General features: G+C 39.6%; 2 protein-coding genes across 2 annotated transcripts; one reads left to right on the top strand and one right to left on the bottom strand.

Moving 5' to 3' along the window:
* The first annotated feature begins 1825 nt into the window (after positions 1–1825).
* On the top strand, positions 1826–8639 carry LOC104945690 (putative helicase mov-10-B.1). Its single transcript, XM_010771398.1, has 13 exons — positions 1826–1979; positions 2909–3070; positions 3573–3676; positions 3805–3902; positions 5264–5362; positions 5516–5624; positions 5711–5828; positions 6428–6619; positions 6704–6775; positions 7280–7405; positions 7496–7584; positions 7873–7991; positions 8121–8639. The coding sequence occupies exons 1-13, from the start codon at positions 1833–1835 to the stop codon at positions 8183–8185; spliced, it is 1500 nt and encodes a 499-aa protein (XP_010769700.1). The 5' UTR covers positions 1826–1832; the 3' UTR covers positions 8186–8639.
* Positions 8640–8742: 103 nt separating this feature from the next.
* LOC104945689 (rho-related GTP-binding protein RhoC) lies at positions 8743–14780 on the bottom strand. Its single transcript, XM_010771397.1, has 4 exons — positions 14622–14780; positions 12678–12798; positions 12225–12355; positions 8743–11364 (listed from the first exon to the last, which is right to left on the bottom strand). Exons 1-4 carry the CDS (start codon positions 14775–14777, stop codon positions 11191–11193), a joined length of 582 nt encoding a protein of 193 aa, XP_010769699.1. The 5' UTR covers positions 14778–14780; the 3' UTR covers positions 8743–11190.
* Between the last annotated feature and the right edge of the window lie 3567 nt (positions 14781–18347).

Below are 18347 nucleotides of genomic sequence, written 5' to 3'. Positions count from 1 at the left end.
GAAACTCTTTAAGGTCAGGCCAAAGGCAAGGCGGTGCTGTTCGTGACTTTGTCGAGACCAAGTCCCAGTGGGTTGCTACGAACGACTACGACTAACAGAAAGGATAAGACATGGTTTGATGAACAACACGTTTTTCCGGTCACTCACGGTCTGTACGCCATTCTGTTCAATCTGTACAGAAAAGGTTAAAAGAGTGTACGCCACGCAACTACCCCTGTATAGAGAGAGAGTAACGGTACGAACGTACAAAGTCGTCTAGACTTGTAGGTCGTCATCTATTGGGCGTCACTAGTCCTTACTCCGTCTGTTCCTACCACGAGTTACGGTATGTAGAACGTCTCAGTATAGGAAGCGGTCGTAGAACACTCCAGACTACTGTCGTCCACACCTTTCATGCGAGGTATATGTAATACCCCGTTCGGTTATGTACAAACCATAGTACGAGATCACATGGTACGACGCCGTCCGGTAGCCTTACTCTCGCTCTATACAGGGTAGTTGTGGTATGCACTCTTTTCATGTAATATTATTATTATTATTGATTTATACATTAAACATTTCGTGGAAAGTAACGATTTCGGTTAGGGCACCATCAGAGTGAGCATTCTTAACTTTATAGGCTATTGTGCCACTTCTCCCCCATTCGGAGTTTGACTGTATCAGAGAAGAGGTAGGCCTATGTCTAAAGAAATCTCATTTGCAATAGAACTGTACCAGATATGTCCATACAACTACTGGTTAGTGTTCAATAGCACCCTAGACAATTCAGTATTTCTGATAAATGAGAGAAAAGTGATTGAATCCTATGTTCCTATCACCAAAAAGTACAATTTCCGTCTAAACTAAAGCTAAGTTTACAGGACTATAATTCAGTATTTCTTTAGTTAAATCATTTTCTGACTATTTGGTGATGTAGGACAGCCACCTGGTTCATACCTCAGCAAATCTGAAGAGGAAAAGAGTGGCCTTTCTCAAGTTATGGGCTTTCTTGTCACCTTTCCCATATTCGGCCTGGTCTAATTTGGCTCTTTTTCAGGGATTGGGGTAGTTCTAAAGAACAACCCAAAAAACATTTTTTCCCCCAAAATAAAATTTGACAACAATCAATTTCATTAATGGGAGACCCTAAAGATAAGAAAAATCATTGTTGTCATTTGTTCTACCTCGGGTAGGGGTATCTCAAAAACTAAAGCCTTTTTTGAGGACTTGCTGCTGGACTAAATCCCCACAGGAGCAATTTGGGGTGAAGTGTCTTGCCCAGGGACACAACGACATGCTGACTGCAGTGGGGTTTGAACCTGCGCCCCACTGATCCGATCACCAACGCACTACCCACTACGCAACACGCCTACATGTATACAGGAATGAATTAAGATAATCTATCATAATGGATAAATATATTTACATGGCTTTGTGTGAGCCCAAAGAAGGTAGATTCAATATCATGTATGTACCATAGACTGTATGGTACAGATACATAGACCTAAGCACCTTAAAGCGCAGTATCTCATGTTCTTATAGAAGCTTAAACTGTCTGATTTTTGTGATAAGAGTGCATAAACTCCAAATGATGAGTGAGTGCTCAGCAGCCTTCACCTCAGCTCTCTCTGGGCACTAATTCACTCTATCGCACCAACGGGTTATTTGGTTTAATGCTGTGAACTTGCCTGGATTAGATATGGGTCATATATGGAGGATTATGTTTGTGACAAAGTTCACATCCGGTTCTGTAACGACCGTGTATTGTCTGATTATACATATACAAATGACATTTTCGTCTACATTTATATATATATATATTTTTATTCAACATTCTCACATGACTCTCCAGTATGTTCAACCGTCAGCTGGAGAACAACCCGGAGCAACATGCTGCCGTCCAGCGCATCGTGGCCGGGTCGTCAAAGCCCGCCCCTCATCTTGTGTTTGGGCCCCCTGGAACTGGAAAGACAATCACTCTGGTTGAAGCTATGCATCAGGTATGTGTTGTTGAAAGTGTGACATAACTAGACTGATTAAACCCTCAAAACTGAATCATCCTCTCATTAAATCCAATGGTGGGATAGTTTTGACTGTTTCATGGACGAAAAGAGATGACATACCGTTGGAAGTGTTGGATATTTTAATGGCCAATCTTTCTTATTTTCGAATAAACCTAACAAATAATCAAGAAATTAATAAGTTATAACAAAATGGTTAGTGGCAGGTCTTATACAAACACAGTATCATGATACAGATTTCTTTGATTTTCTGAGCCCCTCTTATTTGTTTAAAGAGGTTCTTTTTGTTGAAAAATTGGTGATGTTGACTATTTCCACCTGCCGTCCCATTTTAACAACAAAAGAATCAGAAATGTGTGAACAGTTGTTGGGCTGCCTAGGAGACACCATTGTGAGTCATCTGTTCAAAACAACCACAAAGTCCTAAGGAAGCAGATATAATTTAAAACTTTTCTTACATTTATGAATACGCATGTAGAAGTTGCATACTTAATCATAAATATATAATTTTGCAGAGGGACAGTTTGACTATGACAGGTCAAATGAAATAATGCATCTGGTTTCATTGTTGATTGAAGTGCTGAATCTAACGATGATTTCCAATATTTATTAGTCTGCTTAAATATTTTATAGAATACATTTTTGGTTTTCTAAAATGCAAGAAAACTGACTTCTATAAATGTCTTGTTTTGTTCGTTGAAAACCCAAAGATATTCAGTTGAAAAAGAGAAAAGCAAGCACTCCAACCAATTCATTTAGAAAAAAATCGACTAATTGTTGCAGCTCCAGTTGCTTCAAGGACATTCAATTTGCTACTTAATCTGACACTGTTGTTGTTTTTTATTATCAGCAAAGCATAAAAATAACTTAATTCAAAGAGATGAATTAGACTTTTCTCACGTCGACAGGTCAGCAAGGCAGACCCATTATCCAGAATCCTGGCCTGTGCCCCTTCAAACAGCGCAGGGGACCTCCTCTGTGAGAGACTGATGGTCCACATGGACCCTCATCGCATCTACCGCATGTACGCCAGCAGCCGAAACCCCAGAACTGTCCCTGCCGACCTGCTGGTGAGCATCAGCTGGCATTTTATCATCCACAAGATAATCTGGTTACTGGCCATGAATCAGCTCTTATTGGGGATAACATCTCTACCAACAGATTTGAGCTTCGATAGTCTGTGATTCAGCACACTCATTTGTTACCATACTATATGTATGTAGGGCCCATAATATGTTTAGGTTTGAAAAATGTAAACGGAGATTGAAATATGTTCACATAGCACAGTGATTCCTCATTGCAGTTGTTACATCCACATGTTGGTGACATTAGTAACCAAAGTTAAGAACATATTATTTTCTGCATATAGTCAAAAGCATTGTTGTATAAGTGCTGCCTTTTTACCCTCTTGTGTAGATCAATAATAAAAAAATAGAAGAGTCTGAAATTAACAGGTATCATTTATTCGTCTGCTTTTCATTTAAGGATGGTTGGATGGAAAATGGTTACATGTTTAAATAACCATTAATTTTCTTCATTCTTACGCGTCCTCTTGTCTCAATTTTCTTCCAGAAATATTGTAACTGGGACAAGAGAGAAGATAAGTTTGTGTTTCCAGAGAAAAAAACTCTGATGAAATACACGATCATTGTTACGACTCTGGTCACAGCTGGCAGGTAGGTTGCTTTTCAAATTGAGTCATTATTCAATGTAGGACTCAATGGCATCATTCTTTAATGTTACACACTTTAAGGCACTTGCTTATTGCTAGTTTAACATTTCTGTTGTGTGTTTCTGTCTTGAGACTGGTGTCTGGGGAATTACCTGTGGACCATTTTACCCACATCTTTCTGGATGAAGGAGGCCAGGCAGTGGAGCCGGAGTGCGTCGTTGCCATCGCAGGTAAATGTTGAGGATCTGAAGTATAAGATAAGATGTTCTTTATTAATCCCAATTTGGGAAAACTATTTTGTTGCAGCAGCATAAAACAAAACAAGGCATTGCAAATAATAACAAATTAAAAGAGTAAAATAAACAATTCTAAAATAGAAATAGAAATAAACCAGCATTAGAGAGCAAGACAAATATACAGATGACCGTGAAGATAACAAATCCATAAACTGACAAATAAAAACACTATTGAAGGGCCAATTTTCTGTTAACACAATAAACACAACACAATACAAGCAGGATATTATTTACAGCAAGTGTGCATGGAATGGAATATTCAATTAAATATAAATATAAAATGTACAGTGTGAATGTTATGAGTATATTATAACAAGAATTTGGTTTTGGCGAAACACTTTTTTTGAAGTCCTACACTAACTATTTTATTTGTATTGTTTTGGTGAGGTTAGAAGACATGGATGTCAACATGTCTGTCACACTGTAAAGAAAACAGAGTATGCTTCCTTGGAATAATGTCTTATAATTGAAGAGAGAAGTGGAAGAGACACTAAACAGATTTCTCCTCAGTCATCGTACAGAACTTGATCCAGATTTCCCTCCCTCTCTTAATCACTGCCAACAACAGGCGATCGCTGCAGTTCATCAGTCCAGAGACAGGAATAGAAGAGTAAGGAATTTAGAGGACAGATTTTCTTTGTAGCTCTGCATCCTCCGGCCAGGTTTCTGTAAATGTACGGAGTGTGTGCATTGATTGTTGAATTAATATAAATGTAAACATTGTGAAATGCTCTACCCAGAAGTCTGGAATACTCTACACATCTCAAGAGTATATATGTGATGGAAACTTCCGAAGCAATGGAGACAAGACTCAGAGAGACATGCGGAGAGCAGGAACTTTGATGGCAAACACTGACGGTTTATTTGGAGCTTCGGCTCAAAAGACATGTGCTGCTGCCACGAGTTGACACAACGGATGCCAAACCAATTCTGAAGGTCTCTACCCCAGACCCATGTATTTAGCTGGTTCTGAGAGAATAATCAACGTTGTGCATACCAAGATAAAGCACTATAACACCTCTATCAGCTAACGCCAACTGGCAGAAATAGGGAGACAAAACACTGAGAGCACAGCTGCCCAAGGTTGCAGGTGCTCATTGTACAAACTGGGTCAAAGTTATGGACCTAGGAAAATATTTCCCCAACAGTTTATTGATGTACATTTTAAAGATGTATCCACATGTTTCACTGTTTTATTAAATGAAGTCTTACTGTATGATTAAAGGTCAGTGTAAGTTTGTAGAAGCATCACCACTAGTGAAAGGGATTCATTTAGTAACTGTCTGATCTCTCAGGTCTGCTCGATCCAGAGAAGGGTCAGCTGGTGCTGGCCGGAGATCCAAAGCAGCTGGGACCAATCCTCCGATCTAAAATGGCAGTGCAGCATGGACTCGGTGAGACGAGGGGGATTACATTACATTATTTTGTCTTGATGTATTCTTTTAGCACACTACAATAGTAGTTAATGCCATGTTTTTACTGCTAAAAGTGTAAGAATACACGATTCAAGGATATAAATGTAATGCTGTACCGTTAATATTCTCCAGGGCTTTCTCTGCTGGAGAGACTGATGAGACACAACACTTTGTATCAGAAGAGTACAGACTCTGGGCACTTTGACACCCGCTTTGTGACCAAACTGCTGCGAAACTACCGGTGTGTTTTTTTGTTTTTACCTCCATTTTGCTTTTATAGTTTTGATGAACGCTCTTCAGCTTTCTTGTTTTTCTTTCTTAACTCAGGTCGCATGCTGCCATTCTGAAAGTCCCCAATGAGCTCTTCTATGAGAATGAACTGCAGGTGTTCGCTGACCAGTGGGAGCGCGACATCTACTGCAAATGGGAGCACCTTCCCAAAACGGTGGGGCAGCAAAAGCCTTTTTCTTTATTCTCGGGCCATTTTAATACCAATATGATCTCACAGTGAAGCATTCTGAAGTTAGTTGCAGTGTTTAGATTTAAAATGTCTGCCCACATTACTGACCAACTACAGTTTAGTTATACATACCTTAAAGGGAATCTCCACCATTTTATTTTTAAAAGTCACCCAACTTCCTGAAAGCGCCATAATAATTGGTGTCCTTTTTAATTATAGTTAGACTCATGAGTCATTAACACTCATATAGTTTAAATATATATTATTTACATGGAACACAGAAACCAGCCGGAGACTGTCAGAGAAGAAAAGACAACGATCATTACAGCAAATGAGATGTTATTATGGAAAGATGTTTTGAAACATAATCGGAACTTTCATTAGAGTATAAGGGAAAAGCTCTGGATTCTTTATTTTCATATTATTATTTTAGTATGGTCGATTTCGGACAAAAGCCAAAAGTAAGCAGAGATTAAAGACAAAACTTAAAAAGGACATGGTGTAAACGAAGTACAAATATCTCCGAATAGCCTGTCAACCATGAGGATATTGTGGTAACTGACGTCATGCTGTCATCACTACAGGGTTTCCCGGTGATCTTCCATGGAGTGATTGGGAAAGACGAGAGAGAGGCCAACAGTCCTTCTTTCTTCAACGTGACTGAGATTGAGGTTCTGATGGACTACCTCACCAAGCTGATAGAAACTCAAGGGAAGAAGGGTCTCCCCAAACTCTCTACCAAAGACATTGGCATAATCGCCCCCTACAGGAAACAGGCGAGTCGTTGTGCTGTACTTAAACTGTCTTCAGAGATGCTGTAAAACAGTTCAAGCTATTCATTAATAACTTTTATCTTACAGGTTGAGAAAATCCAAAAGGCTGTGAAGTCGGTTTCGGCTCTGAAGCGATTGGGTGATCTCAAAGAGCTCAAGGTTAGTAATGCTGCTGTCAGGTCATCTTGTTCGGGGAAGGATGATTGAAAAGGATGCTTATTTAATGTTTATTTTGCACAATACTAATATATAGATATGAAAAAAGTTTTGATGTGACGTGGATATGTTATCTTAGCACTCAGAAGAACAACACCATATAACAATAGAAAGACAGGAAGACTTTTAAAGATTATATTTGTGTACAACAAGTTTAAGAGATAAAACACTTCTGACTAGTCAGTCTGGAGTATGACTCTGAAGACTGAGAGAATCTTACAGGATTGTATACTATGTATCGCACAAAGTAAACATTTAGATGTCATCCTTATGTAGCTGACCCTTAACCATTAGCACAATTGAGCACAAATGATCAAATAATCAGTGAGGCCTACTTCTAAACATCTTTCTCCTTCAATGCACATTTGTTAATGTGTTATTGAATAAATCAGGATTGTGTTAATTTACAAATATGTTACAGTATATGTTTTCCTTGGTGGGTATCAGGTGGGGTCTGTGGAGGAGTTTCAGGGCCAGGAGAGGAAGATCATCATGGTGTCGACAGTCCGCAGCAGCATCAACTATCTCAAGATGGACAAAGACTTCAACATTGGATTCCTGGCAAATGAAAAGGTCTGTTCTATTACTTCCTTCACATATAATGGTAATAAAACAAGAATTATTTTGTATATGGTGCTTCTTTATGTATGTATATATCTGCAGAGATTCAACGTGGCACTGACCAGAGCCAGGTCCCTGCTGATAGTCGTGGGAAACCCTGTGATCCTCAACAAGGACCCCACATGGGAGAAGTAAGGAGAAACAGGCCCAAGTAGCAGTTGGAGTGCAGAAAGTTGTCTTAAAATTGTGTATATTTTGCAGTTCCAGACACTGATTTAAGAGCCTTGACATTTAAATGTGACTGTACTTTACACAATAACTTCACCACATGGTCTGTTAAGTAGCTATTCTGGAGTTAAACATCGGATTTTGCTCAGTTTATTATTTTTCATCAAGTTTTACATGTTCAAATTATTTTTCTTGGAGCAATTGAAGGACTTCTGTCCACGTTTGCTTACTTTGTAATTGTTCATGTGCAGGTTTATCAGCTACTGTGTGAAGGAGAAGGGATACACTGGATATCCCTTTGAAGACGCAGAAGGGGAGGATGACATTGTGTCCAGACTGGCATCCCTGAAAATCGATGTGGATTCTGACAGTGAGTACAGCTGTAACCTCAGCCTTATCAGCTGTACTAATTCCAGCTAATATCACTTCCATAAAGCATTAGGAAAATATTCTGCTTGTGAGAAAATGCAAATGTTGTGTCCTTCAATTGTTGTCGTAGATCCTGAAGAAGAGCTGAGCGCCCTCCAGCAGCATATGGACCCCGAGTGGAAACATGAGCATTGAATTAACAAGGAAAAAATAACAATTTGCGGTGCAATCTAATTGCATACAAATGAATTGCAATTATCAGTATTTCCTTTTTCCTTTCGATGAGCTTTAATCATAACATTGACATGTATTTAGAATATATTCTGCTTATGTACTTTTCTAAGAGCAGTTTGCATATTTTGGTGCATAGAAGCAATGCTGTTTTTTGATGATAATTCCACAGTAAAACCTTTTCAGTGGCTTGAATAAAGCTGCCATTTAACACAGTGTGCTTAGTGGGACCATGGCCGCACAAAAGTAATTCATTTTCTGACAAAAAAAAAAAGAGCACACGGAAATATGTCTCAGGAATTCGTCACTGTATGTCTTACCGCTGTTTTACACTTAACATGTTAGTGTCCTTTCATTTAATCTGTTTCTTTCTGATCATAGTTATACCCTGAATAAATAAACTGTCATTTCTGAATGATATAGTGTCGTAGACTGTCATTTCATAACCTTTTATTAATCATCTCCTTTCATTGCATCATACGCAGTGAACCATATCTGAGAATCAAGGAAAGACAGGTCAGTATCGTCTCAAAAATAGTTTATTAACAATGTTCATGTTAGCCTTAGCTACAATACTTCCCGTTTACAAAGCATCATGACAATACGCTTAATATAAATCAGGATTCTTTATCGTTTCAAATACTTCCAAAGAAAGAAAAGCTGCACAACTGAGCTGAATCTGTTTCCAAAGCTGTGTGTGTGCTTACTTTAAAGACCAATGTTTTTCTCATGCATGCATCAACATCACAAGGACAACTTTTGATAAAAGCGCAACATTATCTGTTACAGCAGTATTGTTCATGCTCCTGGTGACACGTGTAACACTAGACCCTCTGCAGCTCGGAGAGGCTTTCATCAGAATGCTGTGCTTCCAGCTGTGAAAGCTATTCGACTATCTACTCCGACCTAATCCCCAGGAATTCCTTGACTTCATTAAGCTTGTGAACATCATACCACAACTATGAAACACATATCTTAAAATCCATGTTTTAATTGATAAAAAGCCTTTAAGAATCAGTTTCGCCTTGTCGGTGTGCTTGTTTACCACAATAAAGTAAAGCATAGAGCTAGAAAGATGTAAGGTAACAACATTAATATGGTGCTGTTTGTATGTTGTAGCTTCTCCACTTAGTCAAATGTACTTGGTTAGAATAAAGTGGCAGGTGGTTAGGTCTGTTGCCATTACTGGTTTTCTTGAAAGATCACATGCATGATCAAAGAAATCACACATTTCAACGTCCTCCCTCCTTTAGACGGGCAGCAACAAGTAACCGAGGGACATGAAGAGTACAGGAATGCGCTACAGAAGGAATGCCATAAGGAGTGTGAGCCTGAGGACAGTCACTGGGCTTTCCAGGTGTTGTATATCAAGCCGCTGTATTTCCAGGAAAAATATCTCAATGGAGTATTCTGAGAGGACCACGTGGACGGTCTATGACATGTCTTCAAAGGCTGCTTTAAGTACATTTCACAATATTCTATGTCTCTTTTTGACTTGAGGCATAACATATCAAACACCAACATAAATCAGGATATATATATACAGATGAATAAACCCAGTTGCACTAACTTTTTTTTTGGCAATAATACACAACTCTTAAACATCAGAGATAAACTTTATAGCTACAGATGAATGATTTTCCTTAAAGAGGATGCAAGTTATGTAATTTTCCTGTAATTCATTCGTGATGCACAAGGACATTTGTGTTACCTATCATATCAGGCAATATAATAAAGATTAGTCTGCATATATGGATTAATTCTAAATATATATTTTGTTAGGACTGAAAGCTTAGGAAACCTATGATACATGTTGCTGAATTGAGCCTGTGTGTAACCATTCAAAGAACTAAGATGAGTGAAACATGATCCTTGTTGGCATGGCACCCTGGTCTATGCGGTCTGGGAGAGAACCACTAAAGGCACACCACAACAGAGAAGGCACCAGGCAAAAACAAACTCCTCACGGACCTGACTACACTCCTCTCAAACATTTAAAGAATGTCACTGGACTGGAAACATCCACACGCAAAGGCTAACAGCTTTTTAAACATTATTTCCAACACTCAGCTGACCCGACCAGCTCACAGAGTCCAAGGGCAGGCTCAATGGAACTGTAGCAGAGTGTAACTCAGTTGCCTGCTTTAAAACACACAATCCCTTGTTACGCCAGCCTTAGGCTTTTCCCTCTGTTTCAGCTTTGGCTTCTTTCTGTTTCTCCTAACAGTCATTGTGCATAGCTGGGTCATATTGGCCTGTTCTCATCCCTCCCCCCAATCTAACTGCACAGATCAGCAATAGTTACAAACTACTTATCAAATCTTATATGTCATTATTATTTGTAATTATTCTCTTTATCCTAATTGAGCATGGCAAATGTTGAGGGAATGCAATAAAAATGACAAGCAACCCTTTGTTGTGCTCGATGAGGCGACAGCACTGAAAGCCTTACTTGTGGCTTTGCTCAGGTCTCCCAAATACAACACTGGCTACAGCACAATGGAGAGACCCTCATCTGAAATGTTAGCTAAAAGCATGAGAAATAGATGGTGGTGTACAAACTTAAAAAAAAAAAAAGAAGGCACTAGCTCTTATGTTCAGAAGCATGACAGACTGGAGACATGAAGACTTTATACAGGCTAAGAGGGACACTGCTAAAGCTTGTGAAGAAAACAATATGTCACTGCCTTGTTACATCAAAACAAAAAAGAAGTATGAACAATTTAAGTAAGAGTAAAGATAGATTTTGAAATAAAAAGCAAGCAAATCAAACTTTAAATATTCAATTCTAATCACTGTTGTAATATAGACAAAGTTCATTTCCTGTATTCAGTTGTAATGCGAGATACAGTACTAAGATGCCATTTAGTAAAAGGTAAGTCCTTTTTTAAATTTTTTTTTAATTTTATTTTTTTAAATGGGATTCTTTATTTCCTATTGGTCAGCTGATCTCCTGGTATCCGGTCTGCTCACAGCAGCGGGCAGCCGCGCCTCTTGGTGCGCTTTCGGACCTGCAGCGCTGCTCTAGTGGCCATCTCAAAAACTTCCCGCACGCCGTCCTTGGTCTTGGCGGAGCACTCCAAGTAGCCAAAAGCACCGATCCTGGTGATCATGTCCTTGCCTTCTTCTGCCTTCACTGGCTCCTGTGTGGGTAGAGCAGGGATAGTTAGAGACTATTACAAAACGTATCAATAGTCTTCAAATTAATCCTGATTAATCAACAGTTTTGGGGTAGTTACTCAAAAAAAGTCATGCCTTACTTTACTAAATTATTCATTGCTGAAAGTAATTAGTTACACAACTACTGACATTATTTATGGACTACTCTGTAACATCACCTGAGATGCACCATGAGTCAAATGACAAAGAAATATATAAAGTTCAACCTCATTTATGCCCAGATCCGCACACATCTTTAAACTAAGCACAATACTGTACAAGACCACTGCTCTTTCATTCATGTTTTCTTTGGCTCAGTTTCCATCGTGGCATAACCTTGGTCCAGGCAGCTTGCAAATGTTTTCCTGTCTGATGGCAGCCGTGGACGTTTGATTTATCTGTCCCCCCGCTATGCAGATAGTTGAAAAGTTACGCAAGTAACAAAATCATTTTGTGCTTAGTAACTGTAATGTAGTTTCACATTACATTACTGCCTTACAGATAAATGTATTCTGATTAAAGTAACGCACATCACAGCATGTTTTTGTTAGATTTCAAATCGACTGACACCGTATAGAATAATCATATTTGTGATTACACATTCATCAGTACCTGAGAAAACATGCAAACAAAGCAGCCCCTTGAGCTTTATTAATGCAGTGCTGTCATCACTCTGAATGCCTGGTGTAGCTATATTTGTCGGGAATTTTAAATGTTTTAGATAGAACTTTACAAATTGAACCTATTGAAATGTCTACACACTGCACAAATCGTCAGGCGTTTGGTGACCGAGTTTTGAAGAGGATCCCACTTGATCAACATTGACCTTCAATGCTCTCCGTACCTGCTTCATCTTGGACAGCTCTCTCCGTGTGTGCTCATCGTTCCTCAGGTCCTTCTTGTTCCCCACAAGGATGATGGGAACATTGGGACAGAAGTGCTTAACCTCAGGCGACCACTTCTCAGGGATATTTTCTGTCCCGGGAGAGAGACAAGAAGTGAGCAGAAAACACAAGGGGGGGGGGATTGGGGCTATAAAAAGGGACAGGCGGTGCAGAGTCACAGAGCTTCTCATGATGGATTGCTCTGCAGACTGCCTAAGGCACCGATGTTTTGAGCTGCACTAATCCTACTTCTCATCAAGTCTATTAAGCGTTTAACAAACAGCTAAGCTGATATGAACTGCCTTGATTTAGTGAAGATAAACAAGATAACAATAGGAGTATATCATGTATTTTATTTAGGTTTTCTGTTCTTTTGTTGTCCAAAAGACCACTGTATATCCGCAGTTCCTTACCTAAACTGTCGGGGCTGTCGATGGAGAAGCACATGAGGATGACGTCTGTGTCAGGGTAGGAGAGAGGCCTCAACCTGTCGTAGTCCTCTTGGCCTGCAGTATCCCACAGCGCCAACTCCACCTGGGAGAAAAGGAGTAAAACACTTTAAAAAGCAGTAGACTTACAAAAATACAAATATTTTACACATAAAAGTGGATTCATCTTGGTTTTACAGTGACTCTCCACACACAAAAATGTATCCAGCCACGATATAATTGGTGATCATGTTTCTTTTCTCATATTTGAAGAGCAGTGAATATTTTAAGTATGAGGTATGAACCTTGAGGCATTTGGTATGTCGTGTGTGTTTCTTTTCCAGCAGTCAATACTTCAAATACCAGCAGGTAAATTATGTGAGGACTGACTAACTCTGGACATGCAGCTTGCATTCTGATCATAACGTCTGATTTGTATGAGTTACTCCAGCTGCGTTCCTTCTTTAGATATCTGCTTCCCCTCACCACTGCAGCTCTGACCTAATCAGCTTTATAAGGCCGTTATGTTCTCAGTGCTGTTCAGGGACTGTCCTCATCCCATCACACCACTGATTTATTCAATTAAGGAAAGTGGGAGATTAGCAAGCACCCAACCAGATACCTTCTGTCCCTGTAAGGGCATTAACAGCTGTTCTTCACTCTGTTCTCATACTGGCTCACAGTGGGAAATATTGTCCAAAGTTTGAAATACTGGAAATGGCTGAAGGACAATAGATTGTGGTGAGTGCACAGAGAGCGCAAGCATCAGTCTACGGTCCCAAAATAGAGGTTTGCAGAGGCAGCGGGCGGGAGCTGGCAGCACACTTTTGAGACATAGCCAGAGTTATGCTCCCACTTTTAAGCTGCCGAGGAAGAAAGGAAAGGGAAAAAAAGCAGCTATTTTTAGAGTCTGCTCAATCCACTGAAGGTGAGAGGATGAACATGTTTTTGTCCTTGAGGGGAGGATGCAAATGAAGGGTCTGCGAACACAAACTGAATCCAGCTGGGGAATCTCTCATGGGACGACCATCCTCTTTAAAGTTTGAGATGACACCCTCAAGAACGACGTCCACCATGGATCCCTAACTTTATATTTCCTGTCCAGAACACAACAGTTAACCCTTCCCCCCATCTAAGTGCGAACAGAACAGGAAATGAGAGACGTTTATCGGGCAGAAGGGTCCTGGTGAGAGGGGGGATTGCCAGCAGTCATCCCTGTTCCCTGTCTGAACAGGAAGCTGAGAAGTACAGTCATTTCCTGTTTTGCCCAGTGGTGATCCTGCAGCGGTGGTCGGATCAAGAGGACAAAAGCTCATAACAACTTCAAGCCATCTGTGGATCAGATTCCAACCCCGCTGACAAAACCCTTTGACTACGATTTTAGACATCAAACACTTCATGTTAATATCAGTGTGCTAAACTTGGATGATGAAAATCTAAGTTTCACATTTCTGTCCCAAAATTCAAAACATGCGGCTCACTATAGCCCACTACTCTGTAATATATACAATTGTGAATCAATGAACCTGATTTCAAAAACACAAAATGTAACTTACCATTTGCTAAACCCCTCCCCCATGCAGTGGTTGTCCAATCTGAGCTTTCTGCCCAGCTTTGGATATTTCTACGTTAAAGAGGTGTTCATTGGACTGGATTTGTAAAAATCTTTTACTTTTATATTTTAAAAGAGATATTGAACATTTTAAAATACAAAAAATAAATTAGAAATCTGACTTTAGCCAAACGATGGGGGATTTCCCTCATCATTATACATCGATCATAAACATGGTGAGGTTACTGCTTTACTTTCCTGAGACAAGCATCCTTGGTCTTTTAGTTCAATTTCATGTATGTAGCCAGCACCTTCATATTTATGACCTTATTTACAATATTCCTTTTGTAATGCTAATGGTAAATTAGGTTACAAACCTGTTTTCCGTCAACCTCGATGTCAGCGATGTAGTTCTCAAACACTGTCGGGACGTAGACTTCAGGAAACTGGTCTTTACTGAAAACGATAAGAAGACAGGTTTTCCCGCAAGCTCCATCACCGACAATCACCAGCTTTTTCCGGATGGCTGCCATCTCTGCTGGGAAACAAGAGAGGGGTGTTCACAAGAATTAGTCACAAACAGACATTCAAAAAAGTGTTCTGTGTCAATTATCAAGAGTCCTACAAAGACAAAAACTACTTTTTTTGCCCTCTTGGGAGATTCCATTTGTTATGCTTTAGGAACAAGCCCAACAGTCGCACTGCAGATATTTAAATAATTTATAAAACATAACAGGAACATAATGTTGTACAAAACTTTTCCTGTCTCCAGGGAGACCGCTCTGACAGCTGACTGACAGTCCTGCCTCACCCCTGAGGGAGGGCTCTGGAGGACTACTTGGTGTCCTAGAGCAGACAAAACACAGCCCTGCTTCTGATCTCTACAGCTGCTTCTTCAGGAATACTCTGATAGTAGACAATATCCTAGTCCTCTCAAAACAAGAGCTCAACCTGCTGCACCTGGGTGTTCCAGTGCTAAACTGGAAATGCTTACATGAGGCTTACAGAGTTGTGGGTGTATGAACTACAAAAGAAAACATTTCCATGCAAGTATTTACAACGAAAAACAAAACCATTTCAAAACATAGGCGGATTTATGCTTTTGCCAGTTTCCAGTTTCCTGTGCACAAACTACAATCCATAAAAGCAGCAGAACCAGAAAACCTTTCTGTGACAACCCCAGATGAGAGGAATGGTTTGGTGGGTGCAGGCTGTGGGGGGGGGGTGAGGCGGCTGTGCAGCTGATGGATGAGCCGGAGCCCTGCTGCCTCGGAGCAGCTGTGCATGGATGGAGTCATTTGGATCCTCACCTCATCCACTTTCTGCCAGACGGTCTTTCCAACAATCCTCTTCACGAGGGCACCCACTTATCAGGGGAAATTAATCCTTCAGTGCTCCCGGCAAAACTTTTCGGCCCCAACGCCCACTTTTAATATCTGCTTCAATGCATAACAACACCATAACTATTAGAGACGAATAATTAAGATCATCACAAAAACAGACTGAAGTAATTATCAAACTAATGCTTGGTTTCATTACAGATCAGGGGATTTGGTAAAATCATCTAAGTTGCTTGCTAAAAAAAACAGGGCTGGGGGATAAAATGTGTATTTCAAACTACCTGCCAACATTTACATAGTCCTAACCAATCATCAGCCAGAGTTTATGTTGTAAAAGAAAATTAAAAGACAGCATATATTGCATGTATTCTATATAACTAATTGTTTGATATTTGTGGTGAAATGTGCATATTTGCTTTCTTGCAGAGATTTGAATGATAAGATTGAAACTACTTATATCTGTTGAAAAACATTTTAAAAGCTAACGCCAGCAGACAGTTAGCTTAGCTCGAAGAATGTGTGCTAAGCTAGGCCAAAACAGCTGTACAATGAGAAAAAGGCCCATTTCCCAGAGCATCAAGTGTTATGATGTTGTGTTTTGTCCAACCAACAGTTTTGACAAGACCACCAAATGCACGTTTGTAACACTGGGACATATGTGTTGCTTTATTTATTTTACAATAAAATCAATCAAAAGATCATCTGATCACTTTATCTATTTTCCTTATAGCTGCAGCTCTTTTAAACTTTGTGTAATTAAATTGACTATCAGACTCTGGGAAATATAAAACAAGTTATTGTGTATGGATTTTAGTGCCAAAATAACAGAATAAGATATAACAGATCTGAAATAAAGGCTTATAAATATGTATATTCATAAATTATGTAAGAGTACAGTAGATACATTTTATGAACAAATGGCTTGAGTAAAGAAAAATAAAGGATACAAGGGAGGATATTGTTACCCGGCCATGTTTCCATGGATATTTAGACTTGGCATAACCCATGCTAAGATGTTGGATGTGTGGGCTTGTTTGACAGCTGTATTCAAATCTTGGTTGTATCCCTTCTTATGTGATCTCTGGTCGTGGTTTGTTATTGCCTTTCTGTTGCACAAAGGCCCACTCACTCTGGTGTAGCTATGCCAACAACTTATTTTAATTTGGCTGTTCTATCAAATATGTCCTACATGTTTAATATGTATTGAAATACAAAGCATTGGAAGAAAAGCCACTGAATAAACTGTAAAAGACAGCCAAAAGTGATCACTTTAGCTGCAGTTGCAAATGCTTCGACAATGAGATTACTTTACTGATTCCAGAGAAACTGCACAGTGGAGCTGCAATGATAAGTCAACTTATCAATGTTAATATTGTTAGAAACTATTTTGACTATTGATTCATTGTTAGTTAGTAACTTCATTTGTATGCCAAAATCCCCTTCAATATGAAGTGTTCTGCTTTTCACTGTTTTATATCATATCACACTTATATTTAAGTTTAGACGGACAAAACAACACATTTGAGGATGACCATTTGAACTTTGAAGAAAACAGCGATAGGCGTTTTTCACTATCATCTTACAATTTATAGACGATAAAAGTGAACAGAAAAAAACCCTACTGAAGCCCTTTTATTTCCCAGAGATTGTCTGCGCTAGAGGATGAGTTCAAAACAAGACAAGTGGGAGATAGCATCGCTGAGGCCTCAGAAGCTCACCCTGTGAAACAAAACAATCCACTTCCTGTTCTGGTCAGCCGGGAGGAGCTTTTGGCTGCAGTTCTGTTTGGACAGGCCCCTTCAGAGCAGGACACCGAGAGGGCTGCCAGAGACAACGCAACACATGAAGTACACAAGCAAGCACACACACACACACACACACACACACACACACACACACACACACACACACACACACACACACACACACACACACACACACACACANTATAGACTCGTGTTGCACTATTCCACTTTTTTTTCTCACTTTTTTTAGAACTATTTTTCTTTTGTATTACTTTTAATATAATATACTTTAATATTGCTTTAATAAAAGCAATATTAAAGTATATTATATTAAAAGTAATACAAAAGAAAAATAGTTCTAAAAAAAGTGAGAAAAAAAAGTGGAATAGTGCAACACGAGTCTATATACAAGTTATTGGAATGATAGATAATAGAGTAGCAGATGAATGTTGTGAAATTGTTTCAGCAGTTCAGTTGTTTAACAGTCTTATTGCCTGCGGGATGAAGCTGTCTCTGAATCTGTTTGTTCTTGTCAGGATGCTGTGGTACCGCCTGCCAGACGGCAGCAGACTGAACAGTTTGTGGCTGGGGTGATGGGGGTCTTTTATAATCCTGAGGGATTTCTTCCTGAGCCGCTGGGAGTAAAGGTCCTCCATGGATGGCAGCTCCGTCCTGGTGATGTTCTCTGCAGTTTTCACCACCCTCTGTAAAGCCTTACGATTGAGGGTGGTGCAGCTGCCATACCAGGCCGTGATGCAGCCAGTCAGGATACTCTCTGGTGCACCTAGTATACTAATAGAAATACCTATATTAAGTATTTTTATTTTAATGTTCAGCACACTGGTTTTGTAACAAAATAATTTCCCAATGTGGGATTAATAAAGTATACACACAGGGGTGCACATAAATGGTACGCAGGTGCGCATGCGCGGCAATACTCTGAAATGCGTACCGTCACTTGTGTCACAAAGCGCATTTGCGTACCGACGTACTTGTGAAGCTTTTCCAGAAGGCGGTT

This window comes from Notothenia coriiceps, unplaced genomic scaffold, assembly GCF_000735185.1.
Source record: "Notothenia coriiceps isolate Sejong01 unplaced genomic scaffold, NC01 NC01_scaffold00009970, whole genome shotgun sequence".
NCBI lineage: Eukaryota > Metazoa > Chordata > Actinopteri > Perciformes > Nototheniidae > Notothenia > Notothenia coriiceps.
The sequence above is the reverse complement of the archived record's forward strand: the minus strand, read 5'-3'. Positions and strand labels throughout refer to the sequence as shown.